The sequence below is a fragment of the Malus domestica genome, chromosome 01, assembly GCF_042453785.1.
Source record: "Malus domestica chromosome 01, GDT2T_hap1".
Taxonomy (NCBI): domain Eukaryota; kingdom Viridiplantae; phylum Streptophyta; class Magnoliopsida; order Rosales; family Rosaceae; genus Malus; species Malus domestica.
The window spans coordinates 24,298,227-24,318,792 of NC_091661.1; the positions used below are offsets into that span (position 1 = coordinate 24,298,227).

At 39.9% G+C, this 20,566-nt stretch overlaps 4 protein-coding genes and 1 non-coding gene across 7 annotated transcripts; 2 read left to right on the forward strand and 3 right to left on the reverse strand.

Moving 5' to 3' along the window:
- Positions 1–2,839: 2,839 nt before the first annotated feature.
- On the forward strand, positions 2,840–8,187 carry LOC103406317 (telomere repeat-binding protein 3-like). The gene is made up of 10 exons (XM_008345314.4): positions 2,840–3,242; positions 4,416–4,563; positions 4,673–5,513; positions 5,600–5,785; positions 5,899–5,961; positions 6,053–6,132; positions 6,339–6,577; positions 7,023–7,340; positions 7,436–7,499; positions 7,669–8,187. The coding sequence occupies exons 2-10, from the start codon at positions 4,483–4,485 to the stop codon at positions 7,831–7,833; spliced, it is 2,037 nt and encodes a 678-aa protein (XP_008343536.2). The 5' UTR covers positions 2,840–3,242; positions 4,416–4,482; the 3' UTR covers positions 7,834–8,187.
- A 2,400-nt stretch (positions 8,188–10,587) lies between these two features.
- Positions 10,588–10,738, reverse strand: LOC114826829 (U4 spliceosomal RNA). The gene has a single exon (XR_003775838.1). It is a non-coding gene; the product is annotated as a U4 spliceosomal RNA (small nuclear RNA).
- Positions 10,739–10,836: 98 nt separating this feature from the next.
- Positions 10,837–12,220, forward strand: LOC103435739 (uncharacterized). 2 transcript variants are annotated; one of them, XM_017332938.3, is made up of 4 exons: positions 10,837–11,066; positions 11,157–11,219; positions 11,480–11,738; positions 11,857–12,220. In XM_017332938.3, the coding sequence occupies exons 1-4, from the start codon at positions 10,998–11,000 to the stop codon at positions 11,961–11,963; spliced, it is 498 nt and encodes a 165-aa protein (XP_017188427.2). In that variant the 5' UTR covers positions 10,837–10,997; the 3' UTR covers positions 11,964–12,220. The 2 variants fall into 2 exon arrangements, with proteins under 2 accessions (XP_017188427.2, XP_017188429.2); XM_017332940.3 differs by having other exon boundaries at positions 10,858–11,066; positions 11,483–11,738.
- Positions 12,072–15,328, reverse strand: LOC103434009 (protein FIZZY-RELATED 3-like). The gene is made up of 10 exons (XM_008372325.4): positions 14,585–15,328; positions 13,956–14,078; positions 13,728–13,832; positions 13,465–13,644; positions 13,318–13,380; positions 13,015–13,209; positions 12,840–12,941; positions 12,648–12,710; positions 12,476–12,544; positions 12,072–12,354 (listed from the first exon to the last, which is right to left on the reverse strand). The coding sequence occupies exons 1-10, from the start codon at positions 15,182–15,184 to the stop codon at positions 12,301–12,303; spliced, it is 1,554 nt and encodes a 517-aa protein (XP_008370547.1). The 5' UTR covers positions 15,185–15,328; the 3' UTR covers positions 12,072–12,300.
- A 735-nt stretch (positions 15,329–16,063) lies between these two features.
- Positions 16,064–20,566, reverse strand: LOC103433994 (actin-related protein 5). Of its 2 annotated transcripts, XM_008372310.4 has the most exons (12): positions 20,382–20,566; positions 20,218–20,288; positions 19,935–20,059; positions 19,677–19,721; positions 19,237–19,339; positions 18,989–19,098; positions 18,439–18,548; positions 18,262–18,352; positions 17,736–18,179; positions 17,342–17,469; positions 16,781–17,123; positions 16,064–16,693 (listed from the first exon to the last, which is right to left on the reverse strand). In XM_008372310.4, exons 1-12 carry the CDS (start codon positions 20,480–20,482, stop codon positions 16,187–16,189), a joined length of 2,178 nt encoding a protein of 725 aa, XP_008370532.1. In that variant the 5' UTR covers positions 20,483–20,566; the 3' UTR covers positions 16,064–16,186. The 2 variants fall into 2 exon arrangements, with proteins under 2 accessions (XP_008370532.1, XP_008370539.1); XM_008372317.4 differs by lacking the exons at positions 20,218–20,288; positions 20,382–20,566 and having other exon boundaries at positions 19,237–19,344; positions 19,935–20,020.

A 20,566-nucleotide genomic window follows, 5' to 3' on the forward strand; every position in this document is an offset into this window, starting at 1 on the left:
TTATATATTGTACGGTCAATTTTTATCAAATAATATTTATATTTAATTTTAAATAAAAAAATTTACAATGATTTATGACTGTACGATGAACGATGAAAGAATGTAATTGTAGGATCCAATCTTTATAAAAAGGATCCGACGAGGAACCTTCCGGCTATTAATGAGCCTGATGCTGTAACATATGTTCGTACCATGTGGTAAGGCAGTTGTCGCTAAGTTTTTCTTCTTACGATGGTCTAAGTAACTGTTGACCCTAGAAATTACAAAGCCTACGTGGCGCGCAGGCCGAGTATATTCTAAGCTAACTACGTCCTTCGGTGATTGCGGGGCGTGCCAACTCGTCGGCCGAGGCTCGGCCGAGGAGTAAATTTGATGATGTTGCGTTGGGTCGCGCTACTGACTTCTGCGTCTTGCGATTGCGGCCGAGAAAGGAACACGTCTCGGCCTCTTGGGTTCTCGAGCCTGAAGACAAGGCTGCTACTCTTACAAAGTTCACGAACCGAATTCGGCTTTCAATGTGCCGAATGTAATAACTGTAACACCTCACTTCGCCGAGAAGGCTAATGAGATGACCTCGACCAATAAGGATTCGAAAACCCTTCTCGACCAAGACTTGGATAGGTAATTGACCGTTCTCGCCGCAGTGCTGTTGATGCCAACGGAAGATACTGCGAGACCGACCAATTCTACGGTGACAGAGCTATCTATGCCGACTTAAGATATCACCGGTTGCTTCCACAGTGCTGTTGATGCCAACGGAAGATGTGTCAGCGAAAAAGGAAAAGAAAAAGATCTCAAGTTGTGAGAGTTTGCGCAGGGCAATTTTGTGTTGATTTTGTGGGGGTCCTTTGAATGATGCACAGCCTCCTCTATTTATAGCACTAGATACCTTTGAAGTCGAGTCAAAACCCTACTCGAACTAGGTCTTCTTCTCCGGATCAAACACCCACTCGACCAGTCCTATGTTTACTAGGATTGTGAGCCTAGTCCTCTATTGAGCCGGATTCACTTCCGGGTTATTACCCTTGCCGAGACTCCTTATCGCGTTAGGACTCGACTAGTAAATGTAATATGACCTAGCCGACCTAGGTTTAGGAGCCCACGTACTAAATGATCCAAGGCTCCCCTGTCGCCAGGCCTCCCGGGCCGAGAGTGGTTCTATACTCGGCCCAACATGTTAATTTGAGCCCAAACACTCTTACTTGAGGATATAATTTGCATCATATCCATCCCGTTTAAGAATATGTCAAGATAATTCAAATTAAAAGATAATCATGATAAAAACCATAATATTATCTTTTAACAAAAATATTTTCACTTTTCCATCCGACGGCTGAGAACTATGTTTACTCTACGGTCTCGATTACACGGGCCGATGATGTAAATTTGGGTCCAAACAGTAACTGACAACCTTAACTTGTGCTTGAAGATTAATAACTTTTATACAAGTATTGCCCTGCACACCCAAATATAATATTTTTGCGTTCACCTTATAACTAAAAGAAAGACATCAATCCATGTAAAGTGAATGAAAAATTATAGGGTAAATCACATTTTGCATCGTCAATTTTAGGTTATAAACAAATTCATATATCATATTTTAAACATTGTAATGTCATACATTTGTTAGTCAGTCCATCAATTTATGATTCGTTGCAATGCCAGACTTCTGTTAATCAGTTCGTTAATTCAACAGTTAAATGATGATGTGTCAACTGTGGGTCCCACATTGTTACTGATGTGATGTCAAATTTGTGCTGCCGGGACAAACAACCAATTTTTTTAGGGTATAAACAACCAATTAAAATTATATCAACTTATGAAAATGGTATGGCAGTGCAGCAACGAATTACGTGATCTCCTTGCGGATAAGTGTATAATTACTTATAATCTCGTTGTGCTAATTAAAATAAGAATAATCTTATTAGTGACGGGATCCGGAGCTAGATGCTTGGATATATAGTGGATTAACCACTGCAAGCTGTTGCATAGGAACACACTCACTGTTATTATATTAACAAGTTGGCATAATTTCCCCCATATATATATTATATGATAGGTTGAATCTGTTTTTTTAATTTAAATAATAGGCCCCTATACACGTTAAAAACTCTATAAAAATATAACTATGATTTGAATTAATTAATTAATGGATCTTAGTTGATACCAACATTGGTTTGAAGTGTATTTTCATAAGGCTTCCTTTTTGCAATGTCTTTTGGAACTCAACTTGAATCTCACTTTATTTTACCATCTGAAACTCAAATTTTGAGTCAATTTGTCATTTTCAGTAAAAAATCTGTCAAAGTCTTTGAATTGGCATAAATGAGACCCACTTACTGTTGATGTGTCGTTTCCAAGTGTATAAGCTTTTTCGTAATTTGATTAGACAATAAAAAAACTTTAGAATAAAAAGCTTTGCAAGAAAATCTATGACAATATAGATTCCCATATGCACCAACATGAAGATGATGCTTGCTTATTCTACTTCCATTAAAGGATTTCCCCTAGTGGACCAAGCAATGCAGTAGCAAAAGAGATAGAGCCTCAAACTTCCTTGTTCATATTAATCTATCCTCTCAATATTAATTTGTCCAAATCTAAGAATAAAAATAGGAGGCATTTTTTTCTATTTGTTTTTAACTTCTCACACATTTCATAAATCTAAATTGGTGACCAATAAATTAAACGAAAACAACGATAAAAATATGACATGGTGTCGTGGAGAGAGAGAGAGAGAAAGAGAGAGAGGTACACGTGGCAAGACACCCCATCTCCACCTCATCATGCGCGTGGATGGATGGGGATTAGAAAAGAAGAAGGAAGAAGAGGAAGAACTGGTCCAAAAAAGAGAGAAAAAAGAAGGAAAAAAAAGGAGAGGGGGTTTAGGGAATCTGCAATTACCCGGACATTATTGCCCTTTTACTGGCTCGCCCGGTTTTGTGGTCAGAAAACCATGGAGCTTATATAACAAGGGGTTTAAGGCCACTGTTTGTTCTGCATGGTTTTTGTATATACTAATTTGTTACAATTTTACAATCAAATCAAACCTCTTTCGGGACTTGGGTTTTTCCTTTTTCCTTTTCACTGAGAGATTTAGGGACAGAAACTACCATATCTCATTTCCAATTCTCGCAGATCTCTTACACATTTCCCAGAATTTCTGTATTTTTTTTTCCTTTCCCTGAAAATTTGTAGATATGGTGTTAGATTTAACCCAGAAGAAGATCTTTGTCCAAGAGGTGAGTAAATCGAGTTTCTCTGCTGGATTTTGGTTTTCTTTGATGGGTTTTTTGTTGGATGCAATTTGGGGTGAGTTTTTGGGAATTCTGCGTTGTTTTGGTCAATAACTGATGGGTTTTGCTTCGGTTTATCGTGTTTGTTTGGAATTTTGGGCAATTGGATGTGTTCAATTACTGCATGCAATTCGGAATTCCGATTGAGATCGGGATCTGATTGTAGAATTTGGGTCGTGTTTGGTTGTGCTGAATTGGGTTTGATTGAGAATTTGTGATCGTGATCAGAATCATGGGTTTTGTTTTGCAATGGAGTCCATTTCTGTTGATCTGAGGTTTATGGGATTTTAGTTTTTTGTTTTGAATTCATCGCTGCGTAAAACTGATTACAGAATTAAGATCGGAATTGGCGTTGAATTTTTTATTGCTTTTAATGAATTAAATTGGATTTGCAATTCTTCAACTTCATGTTATGTATTTAATTTATCAAATGGGAATTGGTTTTTTGGGTATTGGGTTTATGAATTTGAATGCAGTTTACATTTCTAAGTTCTTTGCTATGTTAAACAATTTAGTTCAGATGTGATTGGAGTCTTAACTTCCAATTTGCTTCCCGTTCATGGCTGATATTTTATCTGTTCAATTACCTGGTATTTTCTTGCGAAAGGACCTTTGATTAGGGTTTTAAGATTTGGTTTATGATTCTCTGCGTACCGTTATGTTTTCATTTCAAGCGTGGTTCAAGTCTTTCGAGTAGTTTTATATTCCAAATCTTAATGTGTTGGTTTTTGGTATTGTTCCTCAATCAATCTGAGGGATCTGTTTGATTTCTAAGAAATATGGGAAAGAATAGGCAATTGTATCTAGATGGGCGGTTTTGGTTGTTAGGAGACGTGGAGAGCTAATCATGAGTTTTACGTTATTGATCACTGAGGCAGTGTATTCGTGCTATATTTTCTTATTTTAGTTAGGATATGCAGCTTTAAAGAAGGAACATTATATCACTACCGTCTCGTTGCTGGATTTTATTTTATGTTGGTTTTGATATGGTAGCATGATGTAGGATTCTGAATTTATTGTTATCTTCCTTTTGTGATCAATAAGATTTTGTTTCGACATTTTCACCAAGCTAAGCCTGACACGTGTTTTTCTTTCTATGAAATGAATATCCGATGACAGTGAACTGGATGCGGGGGTGATGCTTCTTTGTGTTTGATGAGTTCAAATTGCCATGTATGCATGAGATATGGGGTTGAAGAAGAGGCTAGATTTTGGATTTAATGGCTTCCAGGTCCCTAATATACCTAGAGCTCCCAGATCAGCTAGGGTAAGCATTCGCCAAAATTCTAGGGTTGCTTTTTTGTGTTTTTCTTTCCTTTTTGGTTTTGGATGATAAACCCTGCATTGAATTCACCAATTTCTGTTACTGGTTTCAGAGGGGCCCGCATAGGAAGTCAGTCAAGGATGGCCAAATCAGTGCCTTTGAATTATTGGCTTCTTTAGCTGGCAAGTTGTTGCAGGAGAGTGAAAGTTCTGCCTCCAGTAATGCTTCTGAAGGAAATTTGCAGCCTGCCTTTGGCATAGATGTTAAGCTGGAAAGACAAGATGAACATAAACCTCTAAAAGAAGAGTGCCTTGATCAGGGAAGCTCTGAAGAAAGTGTTTCTTTAGGGCTGACATCCCAAAACATCAATCGGAAGGGTATTATAAAAGAATTTCCGCATGCCGACAGTGATACTGTTTTGGAACGCACTTCAGTTATTACAAGTTCTGACAGCTCTGCAAAAGCTGGGCGTCATGCTAAGTCTGTAATTTGCAGTAGCAGGCCCACATTTCAGAAATATTCTGGTAAGGTAGAGGGAGACTCCCCGGGTATTGTGGAGTCCTGTTATGGTAATGTAGCAACTGGAATTGAAGTACAGGGAGATAGTAAGCCGTTAGAAACTGGATCTTTGAAGATAGCTAACCCATGCAGTTCAAAGGATCCAACCGAACTGCATGCAAACTATCCTGCAATGCTCAATGGAGACAGCAATGTCAAATTGTCATTGTTCAGGGATCCTATTCCTAATGCTTCTTTTTCCAGGCATAGGAATGATATTGAATTAGGTAGTAGAGATGATGACGAAAAAATTTCTAGGTGCATTAAACCTAGCAATAGGGTGAAGGTCTGTAGGCCTCCACCACGTGTTGGAGGCCAAAGAATAAGGAAGTTACCGTCATCCAAGTACTGGAAAGCGACTCCAAAGTTGAGGGAATTTGAACACTATAGATATGGTAAGTTTTTAATTAGTGCTTTGGTTAGCCTCATAAATATATATGTGAATTCATTTAACGTCGAGCTTATGTTTTCGGTTTTCTAGATGGGGGAGTAAAACCTATTTATCACAAAAGGAAAACCTTTTACAACCGTGAAAGATCTCAACGTGACACTCTTTATAAGAGGAGGAAACTAGTTGACCGGAGTTCGGTAGTGACTTCTGATGGAGGGTTTAGTGGTGAAAGTGTTTCTAATTCACCTGATAACGGAGATAAAACTGGTCCAGCCGGTATGTTACATTGGCACAACTACGTAGATATTTTGTTGTTACTGTTCCTTTATGTGTTCTGGGGATTTAAGGCTCGTCATTTCGTTTTGCTTAATAGTTGTTCTTCTGTGCAGCAAACGGAGTATCAGCTTCAGTTATTGGTCATCAAGCATCTTTTCGCTCTGAGGAATCTCATGGTAATTAAAGTTTCGAAGATTTGGTGTCAAACACACTTCTTATTTGATTGTATTTAACCAGTATCACGGGGCGTTATCTTTTCTTGTGCAGTGAAATTGAAAATCAAATCCTTTAGGGTGCCAGAGCTAGTCATTGAGGTCTCAGAAACTGAAACTGTCGGTTCATTGAAGGTATTAACTCAACTGCTTTAGTTTTCATACGTGCACTGGACACGAAATAGTTTATTGTCCATCCTGTTTACAATAAGAATGTTTCTCAAATGGCATGGAATATCCTTGTTATTCGCTAGTAGTGGGTCTTATTTTAGCAAGTAGTTGTTGACTATTCGTCACTTGTTGGCGTAAATATTTTACATTTGTGTTACGAAATTTTACAGAGGACAGTCATGGATGCAGTGAATGCCATACTTAGGGATGGATTAAGTGTTGGAGTACTTGTTCAAGGGAAAAAGATGACAGATGACTACAGAACTCTAATGCAGATGGGAATTTCATCCAAAGACAGTTTGGATTCTCTGGATTTTATGTTGGAGCCTAGTCCCATGCAAGCCCTTCCATCTTTGTGTTCTGGCGACCCTCCTTCACTATCATGCGAGACATCTGTACTCGTGACCAGGTAATTGACGTGTTGTGAGAAGACCCTTGTCTTAAGTTGGAATTTTTTTTATTGGCCATTTGGGTCGACTTTGTTTTCTTTCACAATTGTTGATATGAATGCTGAGATAGTATTCTTTTGCTGGAATTTATGACTTTCCTTTCTATATTTATTTAAGTCTACAACCTCTTATACTAATATATTTAAGGCTGTTTAGACAATTAATGGATGAATTTTCCCTCCGGTATGTGTTATTTGTTTTAGTATCATATATTCTTAATTAATACAGTTTTGTAGGCAATATTGTGTGCTAATTCTGCATAATGGTGGTTTTCTGATTCCTGTGGAAAAAGTATTGAGCTTTAATCTCAATGGATAGGACAAGTTTTGGATTACGGATCTGCTCTATTGACTTGAGCTTATCACATATGTTCTCATTATAGCTAATATTGCATTGCTGTTTCAGGTCCCCAGGCACACCTGTTTTGGACTCTACAATGTCCGATGTGTTATCTGACCTTCCTCCTATAACCAATTCAGGCAGTCTTGCTGAAACTAAGCATGAACCAGTTTCGTCCCATATTGACATATTGACCGACAAAACAATGCTGGAATCGCAGGCGCTAGTTGCTATTCCAGAAATGAGCATGGAGCCACTAGCCGTAGTTCCTGTGAGCCAGAAAACTAAGCGATCAGAGCTTGCACAGCGTCGAACCAGGAGACCATTCTCTGTCTCAGAAGTCGAAGCATTGGTGACCGCAGTTGAGGAACTTGGCACTGGAAGGTGTGATATTCTTTACCACGTAACAGAATCAGTGCGAGATGTGTGATTCCATTTTGAAGGATATATAGTGGTTTAACAATGTTCTGAATTTGCAGGTGGCGCGATGTTAAATTGCGTGCATTTGAGAATGCAGACCATCGAACTTACGTGGACTTGAAGGTAAATTTGGTTTGTATGGTTATCTTGTCTACGTCACTCAATCGTTTATTTATTTATTTACGAATTAGTAGATTGATCACGTAATTTTACATTGCCGCGAGTGCTTCTCTGGAAGGCACGAGCTACTTGATTTATGTTTTATTTGATGTGCTCTGGTGGTTATATGCAGGATAAATGGAAAACCTTAGTCCACACTGCGAAAATCTCTCCTCAGCAAAGAAGGGGAGAGCCAGTCCCGCAGGAGCTTTTGGACCGAGTGTTGGCTGCCCATTCGTACTGGTGCCAACACCAAGCCAAGCAACACGGCAAGCACCCAGCCTTGCCGGCATTCTGAGATCACAGACCCACCCGACCGATTGGCATGGAGCCCGATTGGCATGGAGCTCAAAGGTATCCAATTGTATGATGTAGAAAAAAAACAGGAAACGTTGACAGAAACAGGGAAAGAAGATAAATGTACAAATGACCTGAAATTTGTGTAAAATCCTCACCCCCCCCCCCCCCAGAGGTAAATTCAATTGCCGGCGTCTCTGTCTGAGGGAGGCCGGCAAATGTAAATGGTTCGCCGGAATAAAGATCAGCCTAACAGAACTCACAGTTGTTTTAATTCAATTGAATTCTTTTTTTATCATGTAATGTAGAGAAATGTGAATGTTCATCAACAGGAATAAACTTTTAATTATCTTTCTTTTGTTGCTTCTGTGTTAGTTCCATGTGGATGTGCTGTTACTTGCATTGCAAGTCAATCAAAGTCTTTGTTTTCAATTCAAAGATGGATTGCAAATGCAATGATTTAAGTTGCGTATAATTTACACCTTTTCTGTTGGACTAATTATTTATTTATTTATTTATAATTGGCCAACTAACTTGGATGGTGGCTCTGACCTGCTAGTATGGTGTTAGTGTGTACTGCTCAACTTCTTCTTTGCCTCCTTGCCTACGTATTTTGTATTGGTCAACAAAATCATAAGGAAGTAAGTTGGATCTAAAACACCTCAAAAAGGTACGGGCTTGGGTCACCCGGTTGTTTAGCGGGGTAAGGAGGCGAATAATGCCCGTTCAAGTATATACTGGACACCACATGACTAATTGGTTTAGTGACACTTAGTTTTCATTGTGATTGAAGGAGGTCTCGTCTTAATTTCGATTTAGTTGGATACCAGAATGAAACATATCTGTAATGATTTCGATACGAAATTGTGACCGACCAATGCACCATGTTGTTGGAGTGTTAACTATCCGTACATGTTAATGTCGGAAGCTCACAATGATGCACACAACACGGCCCAAAATAGAAGTTGAATTGTTGAAACAATGTTGTTCTGTTTACCTATATGTGTGAAAGGGGCTTCTGAGAATCTGATCTCCTCACTCCTCTCATGGCTTTTTTGTCTTTGGGCCTTTGGTCCAAATCCCAAAGGATAAAACAAAAAGAAAACATGAAAAAGAATAGGAATAACTTAAAAAGAGAGATTAAAATTGAGTTCAGTTTGGTGTGACTCGTGTGAATGCGTAACTAAAGAAGACATTAAAATAATTGATTGTGATAGAAATGAGTAAAGGGCTAACAGAGATGTTCACATACATGTGAGTGATTGTTACTCGGTTCTGATAGATTTATAAGACTCACATGCATCAACAGTTGACAGTTGCGTACTCTTTTGAATGCTAACTCACATGCATCAAAATGTATTTATACATATATTGTAGGTTTAATTTTTCTGGGTTTTGATGCATGAAAAATTCTGACTCTATCAATGATATTAGGGTGGAGAAAACCTGAGATATATACAATCCGAAGCACATTGGAGCTCTTGAGTTCTGGTGCTGTGGAGTAAATTTGTAATCTCAATGGTCATGGATCAATCTTTGATTGGATTTTGTGGTTCTAGTAACGAGCTGTAGGAATTCAGGAAAGAAACTGTTTCAGCCTTGATGAATGAGAATCTGGATATTGGACTGAGAAATAGTAGTAAGTTTCTTGATCAAAACTGTGCACCTCCCGTCCATGTTCGAGTAATTTGGGGCCGGATTTGAGCACGAACTCAGATGGGGATTCACCGGAGGACTCTGATTTTAGTAATGTAGTTCTCAAGTACATTAGACAAATTCTTATGGAAGAAGATAAAGAAGAAAGACCGAAATGTATCATGAGCCTGCAACACTTCAAAATGCAGACACAATCGTTTTGTGAGCTTGGAGATAAGCTTTCTTCTTCCCCTTCTGATATGACTACTAATGTTGATCAGAACCATGAATGCGGAGATGAAATTCATCCTTCGTGTTCCAGCCATTACACTACTACCTTTCGCATTAGCAGTAGCATTAGGGATAGTCAGTTGTGTAATTTAAAAGAGGCTTGAGGAAGCGAGTAGGTTTCTTCCGAATGGTATTAGTCTGACAGTCGATTTGGAAAGTAACGCGTTCTTATTTAAAGAGGGGAAGGTAGAGGCTATACGTATGGGAGCTGAGGGCAGAGAAGAAGAATGAATACTTCTCTGATCGTTCGGGGGAAATGGGAGCTCGGAGGAGTAACAAGCAATTAGCAGTTTACACCAAATCAACAGTGAGTTTGGAAATGGTTGACACGGTTTTCCTAAACTGCGGACAAGGAGAATCTCCTCTTTGTGAAACATTGCAGAGCGAGACAATCAAAGAGTGTACAACAACATGGTCAGTCGAAGGGGGCAAATGGTAGAAAAAGGCTGCGGAAAGAGGCAGGGAAAAAGGATGTGGTGTTTGGATTTATGAACTTTTTTGACGCATTGTTCACGAGCAGTTGCAGCTATTGATAAGAGGACTGGCAACGAGTTACTTAAGCAGATCAGACAACATTCTTCTCCTATGGCTATGGGAGACGCAATGCAGAGACTAGCTCCCTATTTTGCTCATGGTCTAGAAGCACGCATGGCTGGATCCGGTACTCAGATATACAAAGACCTTTTGTCCAAGCCAGCATCAGATTGCTTATGGTTTTCAATGGCCTTGCATCATTCAACGTCTCTCGTCTAGGCCTGGTGGACCTCTAACAAACCTTACAGATTTGAAAACTTTGAAAATTTTGAAAAATTTGAACTGAGATTTGCAGGGCTTTACCCCGAAGGGAGCCCTTCCAGAAATTCTCAAAGGCCAAGGCTGAACCCAGGCCAATGAGGGGGTTTGGAAATAGTTTTCAACCAGCAATAGACGCGCCTCGGTTAGAACCTCTTAAGCTGCGTCATTGCCCCAAGCGCAAAGATACTTTGTAAGTTCAGCTTCTGGTCCATTTTATAATCCCTCCACCAGCTTCTCCTTTATTACTTGGGCGATGTGGGACAACAGCAACAAGTCTTATCTCACAATTGTATTGTATTCTGCGCCTTCCCATTCAACAGCCACCGGCTTTATCCAACAAAATTGCGTTTTTATTATGGGTAATGATCTTCTGAACTTTTATGAGTTGCAATTTAGTTTTCCAATTACCCACCAAAGAATTTAAGGCTACAAGCTCATAATAAAATGGACAAGCTCATAACCCCTGGCTCCTCTGTTCTCGACCTCGGCTGTGCTCCCGGCGCTTGGCTTCAGGTCCTTTTTGGTCATTTCAAAATCCAAACTTTGTACTCAAATCTCAACCGTCTCCTCATAGCATTCATGGGTTTTTGTTGAAATTTGCAGGTGGCTTGCCAGAGTTTGGGTCCCCTAAAAAATGGCGGCCTTGTTGTCGGGATTGATCTCAAGGTCTCATTTTTTGCTATCCTTTCGAGTTAAATTGCCGTGCTTTTATCTGTTTATTCGATAATTTATAGAGTAATTGGATTGTGAAATGCGGAATTTTCAGAACAGAAGGTGAAGGTTCCTGCTGATCATTGTGATTCAAGGGTTCAAACTGTTTTCCATGAATTTCCAACTAAAAAGCCAACCGTAAAACGTTGCTAGGATCCTCTTGCAGATGTAGGTTTACGAAAAGGATTTATTGTTTTGCCGTTATGTATGTGCAGCAGAAAGGGTTTTCTGTGGTGCTGTCGGGTATGTGTCCCCTCGTTTCTGGAATCTCAAGTAGAGATGCAGCTTTATCGCTCGAGTTAGGCATGCAAGCACTGAATGTGGCTGTTGGTGGAGCAGCCTTAGCTCATTCAAACAACGAAATTCAAACGGAGGAAAGTAATGTTGGGGCAACTACGAGTTCAGATGATAACGGTGTATTGCGAAGGGGAGGCAATCTTGTGATAAAGCTTTTAGAGAGTGAAGATGTGCAAGGTTCTTTTCTTAATTCCTTCCCTTTCCCCCTTTTTCGGTAGCATAAGAGCGGTAATTGCTTCATTGAATCTCTGCTTGGATATATTTCTTTACCATCTTCTGGCTGTTTGTTTTGCAGAAATCAATCAGATTTGCAAACCGCTGTTTAGAAAGGCGTCGTTGTTGAGGCCGAAAGCTACTGATGTTATTTGGTTTTCACTTCTATATGCACGAACCAAGTTGTGATGGCATGCACATTTCTCATGTTCTTGGTCTTAAAAGAAGGATGAGAAAAAGAAAAACAGCAAGGATGAAGGAATTGACGAAACTTACGAAGACAGAGAGCTCCGGGAATGAACACTGAAAATGTATATATTTGAATTTCTTAATCGTTAGGGTTTGCATGGCACACCAGATACCACTTTACAAACTTCAAAACTTCGTGTGGGATTAACAAGAACCAAAGAAAAAGAAGTAAATTTGTGCCTTTCACTACTGATAAATTACAGTATTCTTCTGACCGGAAAGAATAAGAGTATCTCCATTTACAAGATATCGCTTCATGTGTATGTGCAAGAGAGAATCATCGAATCTGAGTTCGTCCTAGTGACCAAAGACCGGTATCCTTCACTGACGTCTGAAATACCAAACAAAAAGAAAAAGGATCAGAAAAGCAGTGATAACGTATTTTGGAGGGAAGATAAGGCAGCTTAAAATTTTGATCAGTGTAAAGATTGGATCATGATATCCATGCTTACATGTGTCTTCACAGATGGAAAGACGTTCCAGAATCTTAGAGTCTCATCCCCGGCACCAGTGACTATTGTCTGTGGTAAAAGAGATTTCATTTGAGCTTGTTAGAACTGAGATCTCGGCATTAGCAACTAGAAATTGTGCACATACGTATCGGGGGCAAAAATGGTGCAATACCTGACCATCCGGTGACATTGCAAGGTACAAAACTCGCATGCTATGACCGGTTAGATTGGCAACCTGTAAGTACATTCGAATAGGAGTTGGATACAAAGATTATAACCAGAAAAATGCACTTTTTTTCTGAATTTTCTTATGCTTCGAGTTGAGGTAAAGTTTTACAAAGTTTAAAATCACTAGAATGCAAACCTTTCCCATGGATGGATACTTCCACACCATAATTTGATTCTGGGAATACCCATGAGTGCTGACTATCTCATTGACATTCTTACTCCATGCAAGATTGCAGACCTACAAGTCGACTTGTGTGAGTTGAGGGTATTCTCCTTTATTCCCATACGCATAAACAGAAACAAAAGTCTACCTGGCTTCCTGTGTCGATGCTGTTCAATTGGTGGCCGTTTGTAGTGTTCCAGAACCGAATACATCTGTCAGCAGTTCCGCCTCCAGATGCAAGAAGGCCACTCTGGTGGGGTGACCAAGCAATGGCCTTGACTGCAGCTGTGTGCTCTGTCAGTCTCAAAGCCGGTTGCTGAGACTGCTGGTTCCAGACCAAGAGCTGCTCACCACAAGCCACTAAGTAAGTAAGCCATTGACTAAAGCATAAGAGAGCAAGAGAAGAGAACACGAATGTGGAAAAGAATAAACACAAGTTTGTAATGGCTACCTGATTATCATTGCCACCGGATGCAAGTTCCCTGTCATCGTTGGACCATTTCAGCCCACATACCTGAATAATTGAAATTCGAAGAAAAGTTAATTTTGTTTGCATATTCCCAAGAACGTCATTTAAGTACTTTTGAAGTCTTCATACCTCAGACTTGTGGCCAACAAGCTTGCTGATATAGTTGTCTGGGACTCGAAGGTCGTGTTGAAGTATATTCCGATCTCGGCTCCCTGAAGCTAATATGCGCGAGTTCCACGCCAAGACTCCGGTCCTTGTTTGATGCCCGCCCATTGTTCGGACCCTCTTGCACTGCGTCCCATCCCAAACCTAGAACAAAACATCACAATTAATGGCCATCTATGTATCAAGTGTATAAAATCGGAGGACAACCAATTCAAACAAATAGCTACCTGAACTCGACCAAGACTTGTGCCAATCGACAAGTATGAACCCTCCCGTGTCCATTGGACAGAGCACACGCCGTCATTAGGCCCCAAGTCACACAGTTTTGTCACCTGAGGAAACACAATACATCACAAACCCACTATAAAATGAACAACAGTGGCAGCAGAGAGAATTTTCAAATTAGATTTCTACACCACGGAACGGCAAAGTTGTAAATCTGTCATTAAACTAACCTTGCTGTTTGATGCACTCCAGAGATAAACACTGGTGCCCAGTCCAACTGCAAGGACATTTTGGGAGGACCAGTCCACAAGGTTCAAGTAAAAGTCATCTTGTAGTGACGGAGCATCCAGAACCTGCAACCAATTAGAGCCTTTGAAATCAGCCATTGCATTTTCCCCAATAAACCCCTTCTTAAGGGGGGATCCGCTCCACTGTTCATGGAGCGGGATTATAAACAACACATTGATAGATATACGATAAAATAGCAAGACATTATTGACACCATATAAACATCACAAAGACACATGTGACATTCATATCGACATCTATATCAAACAAAAACACAATATCGACATAATATCAATAGTTTGATGACATATATCGGGTATCCCGTGAAGTTACTGCAAATTAGCATAGGAAATGCAGCTTTTTTCAAATCGACCATTCCCTTTAATCCAATCCATCAGATCAACTTGTTACTGCACTACAATTAAACTAATTAAGTTAAATTGAGCTGAATTAAGCTAAGTTAATATATTTTATCACCTTTTCCTTGGGAAGATTTGATCTTTCACACTCTTCCAAAATTACCATTAAAATTAAAGATCAAAGGAGGGAAGAACATGGGATAATTAATTACCTTATGGGGTGTCTTGGGGACCTTGCGAGGAGGCTTGGGAGGCGTAGTCTCGCTGGAAAACCCACTGTCATTTCTCAGAAGGGACGGCGAGTAAGGCGAGTTCGGGCCCGAGTTCTCCGTCTTGAACCGCAACATGTTCTTGCTGGGACTCATGGGCGACGCTGCACCACCACCTCCGCCACCTGCAGGAGAAAAAGACCCGAAATCAGACCCGAAAAGCTCCGATTTCAACAACCTGGCATACGCCTCGTTGCCTCCTTCTTTCACCGGCGAGGCCTTCTCGTTGAGCCCGAACGTGTGAAGCCGCGACGAGGATCTGCAGGGGATGAATCTGTCGCTGCAAGTCGAGGACTTGGACGGCGAGGACAGGTTCGAAATCGCCCGACAAGAACCCGGCGACGCTGAGAGGCTCGAAACCGCACGAAAAGAACCCGAAACGGAATCGAGGCGGAGCAGTGTCTCGGACATCCCGGTGGGGAGGTTGAGCCCCGATTTCCTGGTTTGAGGTGACTCCATTGCTGGGTTCTGTTGGATGCGGTTCTTGGTTGCTTGGAGGAGGAGTTTCCGGGTTGCTGGGTCTGAAGAATGTGATGATATCATACAGCTAATTGGTATAATTAATGGGGTTTTTGAAGAGAGAAGGAGGAGGCCAAAGGAACAGAAATGCAAGGAAAGGCTTCTCTCTCTTTCTCTCTCTTGGTTCAGTGTGGCGGCAGACTTGTAACGGTCGAATTATCGTGGGGTTTATAGGAGCGGTGCTGGGTTTTATCTTTCCCTTTTTTATTTTTTATTTTCTGTGAAAAAATTGTAATATGTGCAGTGTGCATGTATAGAATCCTCCAACGGTCATTTTTTGCATTGATCGAGCTCGTCTAAAGCTGCCAGTTTGGTTTTGAAGTTAATTGTTAATTGCTTGGCCTTTAAAGCCTACTGTGATTTTAGTACGTACTATACACCGGAATTTTTCGTTGTTGGATTATTATCTATTAGATTAATAACTGTACAACCAAGTATTTATTACTCAACGTGCGTGCTATCCATTGAAGTATAGTAAAATTCTTTATTTTATGGAGGGATTAAAAAAATTTAGACTAAGGGTGATACTAAACCACGTGTTATAATCTGACTAGCAATAGATTAATATATCAAGAAACAGCTTTATTAAATACGTGTTATAATATCAATTCATCAATAACGAAACGTTACTATGTCATGTAATGCCAAAGAAGTTCTTTTAGGGATCTTTTAGGGATTGGTTTTGGATTGAATAAGTCCGACGGTCACTCAAGTACTGCCTACTAGGGCAACTATCACACCGAATGAGACAATCTAAAGAGAATAAAATCCGAAGTAAAAGTGAAAGAAACCCTACAAATGACATGGTATGGAAGCCCCTGCACAAGTTTAGGTAGATTGGAGTGAAAGTTTAGAGGAGAAAATTTTTACATCAAATTGCCACATAAATTTGCAAGTGACACATTTAGTAAGAAAAAGTTGTTTGAAATTGAGATGCTCATCGTCAACGTTTAACATGTTCTCTGCAATCTACGTTTGACAACATCAATAATGGCATATATCAAGGCAAAAGGGTGACCTAAACAACTACAATGTATAATACCGAAATTGGTATCGGAGAACGCAGTCTTCACCCTTCTCATAATAGTCTTCCTTACTGAAAGTTTGTGTCGGGAAGTGGGAGGCGGCGGCGTAAGCGGAAGCTCCACGCCATGCATCTAGAATTGGATCCAATGCCTTGACTATCCTTATGGGTGAACCACACGGCCGAATCATCCGGATTCCTGCCTCCAAGCGCTCGCTCATGCCAGGAAAAAGACTACTCCCACCAGTCATAAATATCGAACTGGTTAGCCTCTCCTCCAGCTCTTGGCCCTTAGTTGGCAGCCTCCTCAGCGACACCCCAGCCATCTCATCTAAGCCTGCCTGGTCGATTCCAATCCAGTTGGGACAAAATAAGACCTCTGGGCACCTGAACCTTTCAACACCGAAAACAATTTGAAAATCTTCCTGGGTAAGAGGACGAAACTTGGGTGCTTCAGCAGATTGAGGGTTTGCAATATCTGGTTTGGGAACAAATGTCGGGTCCACTTCCTATCAAAGCAATGATCCAAAATGAATAATTCAGATGAAAACAACAACGGTAAACCACAGCCAGTAAGTGAACCAGAATAAACAGACCTTGAGCCTAGAAGAGAGACGCGCTAGCTCTGCTTCATCCACATCTGGTCCCTCATCATCATCATCGTTATCTTTGCTCATGAGTTTGTATAATTGCCAGTCTTCATCTTTTGCGCCAAAAGTATCCTCACCCTTGCCGCGATCAAAAGCTGCTGTTGTCAAAAGGCGCATCCTTTCCCTCTGTGCAGCATTTAATCTCTCGCCACGGCCAACATTTCCAGAAAAATTATTTCCATTTGTATGACCCCCACCATTTGTCTTAAGCCGTTTTCTCTGTTCAACTTTCTCTGAAAGATCTTTATATTTAGCATGCAACTGCTCTAAATAAAGCTCCGGGTTTTCTCTACAATAAGGAGACAGAGAAAATAATAATTAACGAGGAGATAGTACACATTTCCAAAACTTATAAAATCATCATAAGGAATCTAGAATGCTAAATAGTGAACCATATAAAATCTTAATTTTAACAAACATGAATGGTTTTCTCTCCTTAAAGCCTGACCACAATAAATTGATTTTGTTTTACGTTGCCAAAATAAAAAATCATGTGTCAGCACATACAAACGTTTTTTCTCATCTTGTTGATTTCTCTTTTCCCGCTCTAATTCTTCTTCATGACGCTTCTGTTTAGCTCGCTGCCGACCTTCAGATGTGGTTTTTAGAAACAACTGTCTCTTTTTCTCCTTCAGCTGTAAAGAGAACAGTACCAAAGGACTACATTAACGATGATGTGAAAACCTAAAAGTAAGATGAATATAAGGAAAAAGCTCAAATGCTGTCTGGTTGACGCTGTCTTCATATGTTAGGTTTACCGAGAGGACCTCAGGTTTTTCGAGTCATAAACAGGTGTTAAGAGTAATGAATTGTGTGCATTTTATGCACACATCCTAAAAGTGCAATACACAACGAATTCAAAATGGTGGGAAAGTGAAAGAAAGTTAGCATAAAAGCATACCTGCTCAGGGGTGAGCATGTTGTCAGGTATATTTAAAAGAGGAAATCTTTCGATTCCTGCAGGATCCGTCTTCTCATCAAGCTCAGCTTGTTCACCCTTTGGTTCACCTTTCGTCTTCAGTAACGATTGTCTTACCTTCACCAGGGCAGATTCTACTTCCTTCTTGGAGACATAGCCAGTGGCTGACAGGAACGATGGTATATCAGGCTCTTCCACCTGTTCAAGCTGTTTTAGAAGAAACTCCAACCCGTGTGATTCATTCTCCAGTTCATTTATTCTAGAAGATCTCTTCGCCTCAGCCATTTCTCGCAATCGTTGACCTTGTTTCTCTTTAATGGCTGCCTTTCTTGCAATCTCTTCTTCGGAAGGGGGCTCCTCAGTAGGTGGTGGAACCCATGGAAGCTGCCACATCCTTGTTTTATCTTCAGCTTCCTTTGCCCCACTCTGTGAAAACAAAAAAATATATCAACAGTTAACTAACCAGATTGGGATAGGCGAGTGGATTGGAAAAGGCAATCATCAATACCTGAAATAACTGAGCTTCTGACACATAATCTAGAGCAATGTAACAGTGCTCCATCTTCAGGTCTTCAACCTTCTCCCATGTAAGCCTAGCCCTGTTGCATTAGATACACATAATCAGAAATATTACTCAATCGGTCCCCCATTCAAGTGAACTGGAAACCAACCAAATTATACTCACATGTGATGAGGGTATTTAAGTGAGAGAAGTTGCTTCATATAATCAGTGATGTGGTACCCACCAATGTTAGTTCGACAGCTTCCATTATATACGGGCTCACCATCAATAAACTGGGAATGACATACACAAAAATGATCAACCTAGCAATCAAGAGAGGTCTTGGGTATGTTATCATCTTTATCAATTTCTTATTTGTTCTGAAAATATGAACTGAAGTAGTGGAATTCCATACTGAAGATTTGCTTGAGGCCAATAAAACTAGATATGTTTTCCATAATCCCAACCTATAAATCCCACAATGAATCATGATAACATACTGAGTAACCAATTTGTAAAATAATGCTCACTTAAAGAGGTACTAATGAAGATATTTAGGGAAAACAAGAATCGCAACAGAAAATTTTAAACTACAGCTTATTTATCATTATATTGACAATCAGAGATGTAATGAATGCTAATACACAACTAATTTGGCATGTAAACCAGTCTTGGATATTTTTCATTACTATCAGTCATTAGTTAAGCAATTACCAAGACCAAGAAAGCATACCGGAATAACATGAGTAGTGGTAAAACCAGGACAGATAGCAAGACCATCTTTATCACAAACCCCATGCTGCTGATTATACTTATAGCTGAATGCAGCATCGACACCATATGCTGTAAGTACGGAAACAAAAAAAATAAAAAATCTAAACAAAAATAGACATATTAAAGGGAGCAAAAACAACACAGGACCAAAGAGCCAGTAAGGAAGCATGTCTGAAGAGAGGTAAAATTTTAAGTTACTGTTGATACCTATAGATGGAACTCCATATGTCTCAAACAAAAGTTCAGCCATTTTACTACGAGAGTGAAATGGGTTGCACACGCATTCAGTAATCAGGATCGGGTGATCAATCTGTTCTGCCCTCAAATGAACACAAAGTTTAGGAAAAGGTCTTACGAATATATAAACTGATCTGAAACCTTACATAAAAAATTAAAAAATTAAAAAGCATTCAAAATAAATGACTTTGCATATGCTTGTAACGATCTAAAAAAAAAAAAAGAACACTATTGCACATCATTCATGCAAACTGGTATTGGCAATCTCATTAAAAAGAACTGGCCTCAAGATAGACAAAATCATGGTAGAAAAGAAAACAGCTTTTAACAAATGAACCTTCATAATCAAAATCTAGAGCTTCAGCAAGTATAGTAAAACGAAGAAACGAAGGGTCCATTTTGAATCATACCTGTGATCCTTTTGCACCCAACCGATCAAAGGCAAAGTCAAGAATCTACAGACGCAAGAGACTATTAGTAAGGCTACAAGTCTAAGATTGCTGCATGCAAACCAGAAAAGATTGATGCATTATAAATTTTAGACAAGGTGTACACCAAAATCATGTAAACTTTTCATTTCGAGCCGGTAGCCAAGCTAAAGGCGAAGCCAAACATGAATTGAGTGCGCATACCAATATAGAACATAATCATTAGTAAACTGAACTTACATATTCCATAATTTCAAACTGGAAAACAACATTGTTGTCAAAAGCTGAGCGGGGTCCCGACCGCGTGCAATCAAAGTATTTCAACAATGCAGGATCATGGTCTCCAACAATGGTCACAGTTTCCCCTGAATACAGAATTATTATTATTATTATTATTTTATTTTTATATATTTCTTTAAAGTTACCACCTTCGATAATAATACAAAATTATACAAGAAAAAAGCTTCTTGAACCTTGCAAATTAAGCTATCAAAATACATAACAGTGAGAAAATCGAGCGTACCGGTGGCCTTGTGGCGCGGCCTCTGAACAATGTTGCGGAAAATAACACGAGGCTCGGCCTCTCCTGCCCACCTGAAAATCCCGCAGAAAAAAAGTGAAAATTAACAAAAATGGCCATGAATTAAGCACGCAGAAGTTGAAATTAGGGTTCTTGCGAGGTTATACCCGATGCGAAAATAGGAGGCGCCATTGTCGATGACGATGGGAGTGGAGGAAGGGAAGCGTCTGTAATCGGACTGCCGTTGAATTTTGGAGATAAACGGCATTTCGAATGGAGGGAGCCGAGGCCGTGCCTGCGTTTTGTGCCCTAGCTTTCTCTGCTTCTTCTGTTGCAGTTCGAGTGTTCAACC

Excerpts from the sequence above, each read along its gene's own strand:
- LOC103406317 (XM_008345314.4), top strand. The coding sequence starts at position 4,483 with ATGGGGTTGAAGAAGAGGCTAGATTTTGGATTTAATGGCTTCCAGGTC. Across the intron at positions 5,786-5,898 it reads AGATAAAACTGGTCCAGCCG|CAAACGGAGTATCAGCTTCA; the intron begins GTATGTTACATT and ends TCTTCTGTGCAG. Across the intron at positions 7,341-7,435 it reads GAGGAACTTGGCACTGGAAG|GTGGCGCGATGTTAAATTGC; the intron begins GTGTGATATTCT and ends CTGAATTTGCAG.
- LOC103435739 (XM_017332938.3), top strand. The coding sequence starts at position 10,998 with ATGGACAAGCTCATAACCCCTGGCTCCTCTGTTCTCGACCTCGGCTGT. Across the intron at positions 11,067-11,156 it reads CTCCCGGCGCTTGGCTTCAG|GTGGCTTGCCAGAGTTTGGG; the intron begins GTCCTTTTTGGT and ends TGAAATTTGCAG. Across the intron at positions 11,739-11,856 it reads AGAGAGTGAAGATGTGCAAG|AAATCAATCAGATTTGCAAA; the intron begins GTTCTTTTCTTA and ends TTTGTTTTGCAG.
- LOC103434009 (XM_008372325.4), bottom strand. The coding sequence starts at position 15,184 with ATGATATCATCACATTCTTCAGACCCAGCAACCCGGAAACTCCTCCTC. Across the intron at positions 12,711-12,839 it reads AGTATCCATCCATGGGAAAG|GTTGCCAATCTAACCGGTCA; the intron begins GTTTGCATTCTA and ends ATGTACTTACAG. Across the intron at positions 12,355-12,475 it reads TTCCATCTGTGAAGACACAT|ACGTCAGTGAAGGATACCGG; the intron begins GTAAGCATGGAT and ends TTGGTATTTCAG.
- LOC103433994 (XM_008372310.4), bottom strand. The coding sequence starts at position 20,482 with ATGCCGTTTATCTCCAAAATTCAACGGCAGTCCGATTACAGACGCTTC. Across the intron at positions 19,722-19,934 it reads AGTTTGAAATTATGGAATAT|ATTCTTGACTTTGCCTTTGA; the intron begins GTAAGTTCAGTT and ends TTGCGTCTGTAG. Across the intron at positions 18,549-18,988 it reads CCACTACTCATGTTATTCCG|TTTATTGATGGTGAGCCCGT; the intron begins GTATGCTTTCTT and ends TGTCATTCCCAG.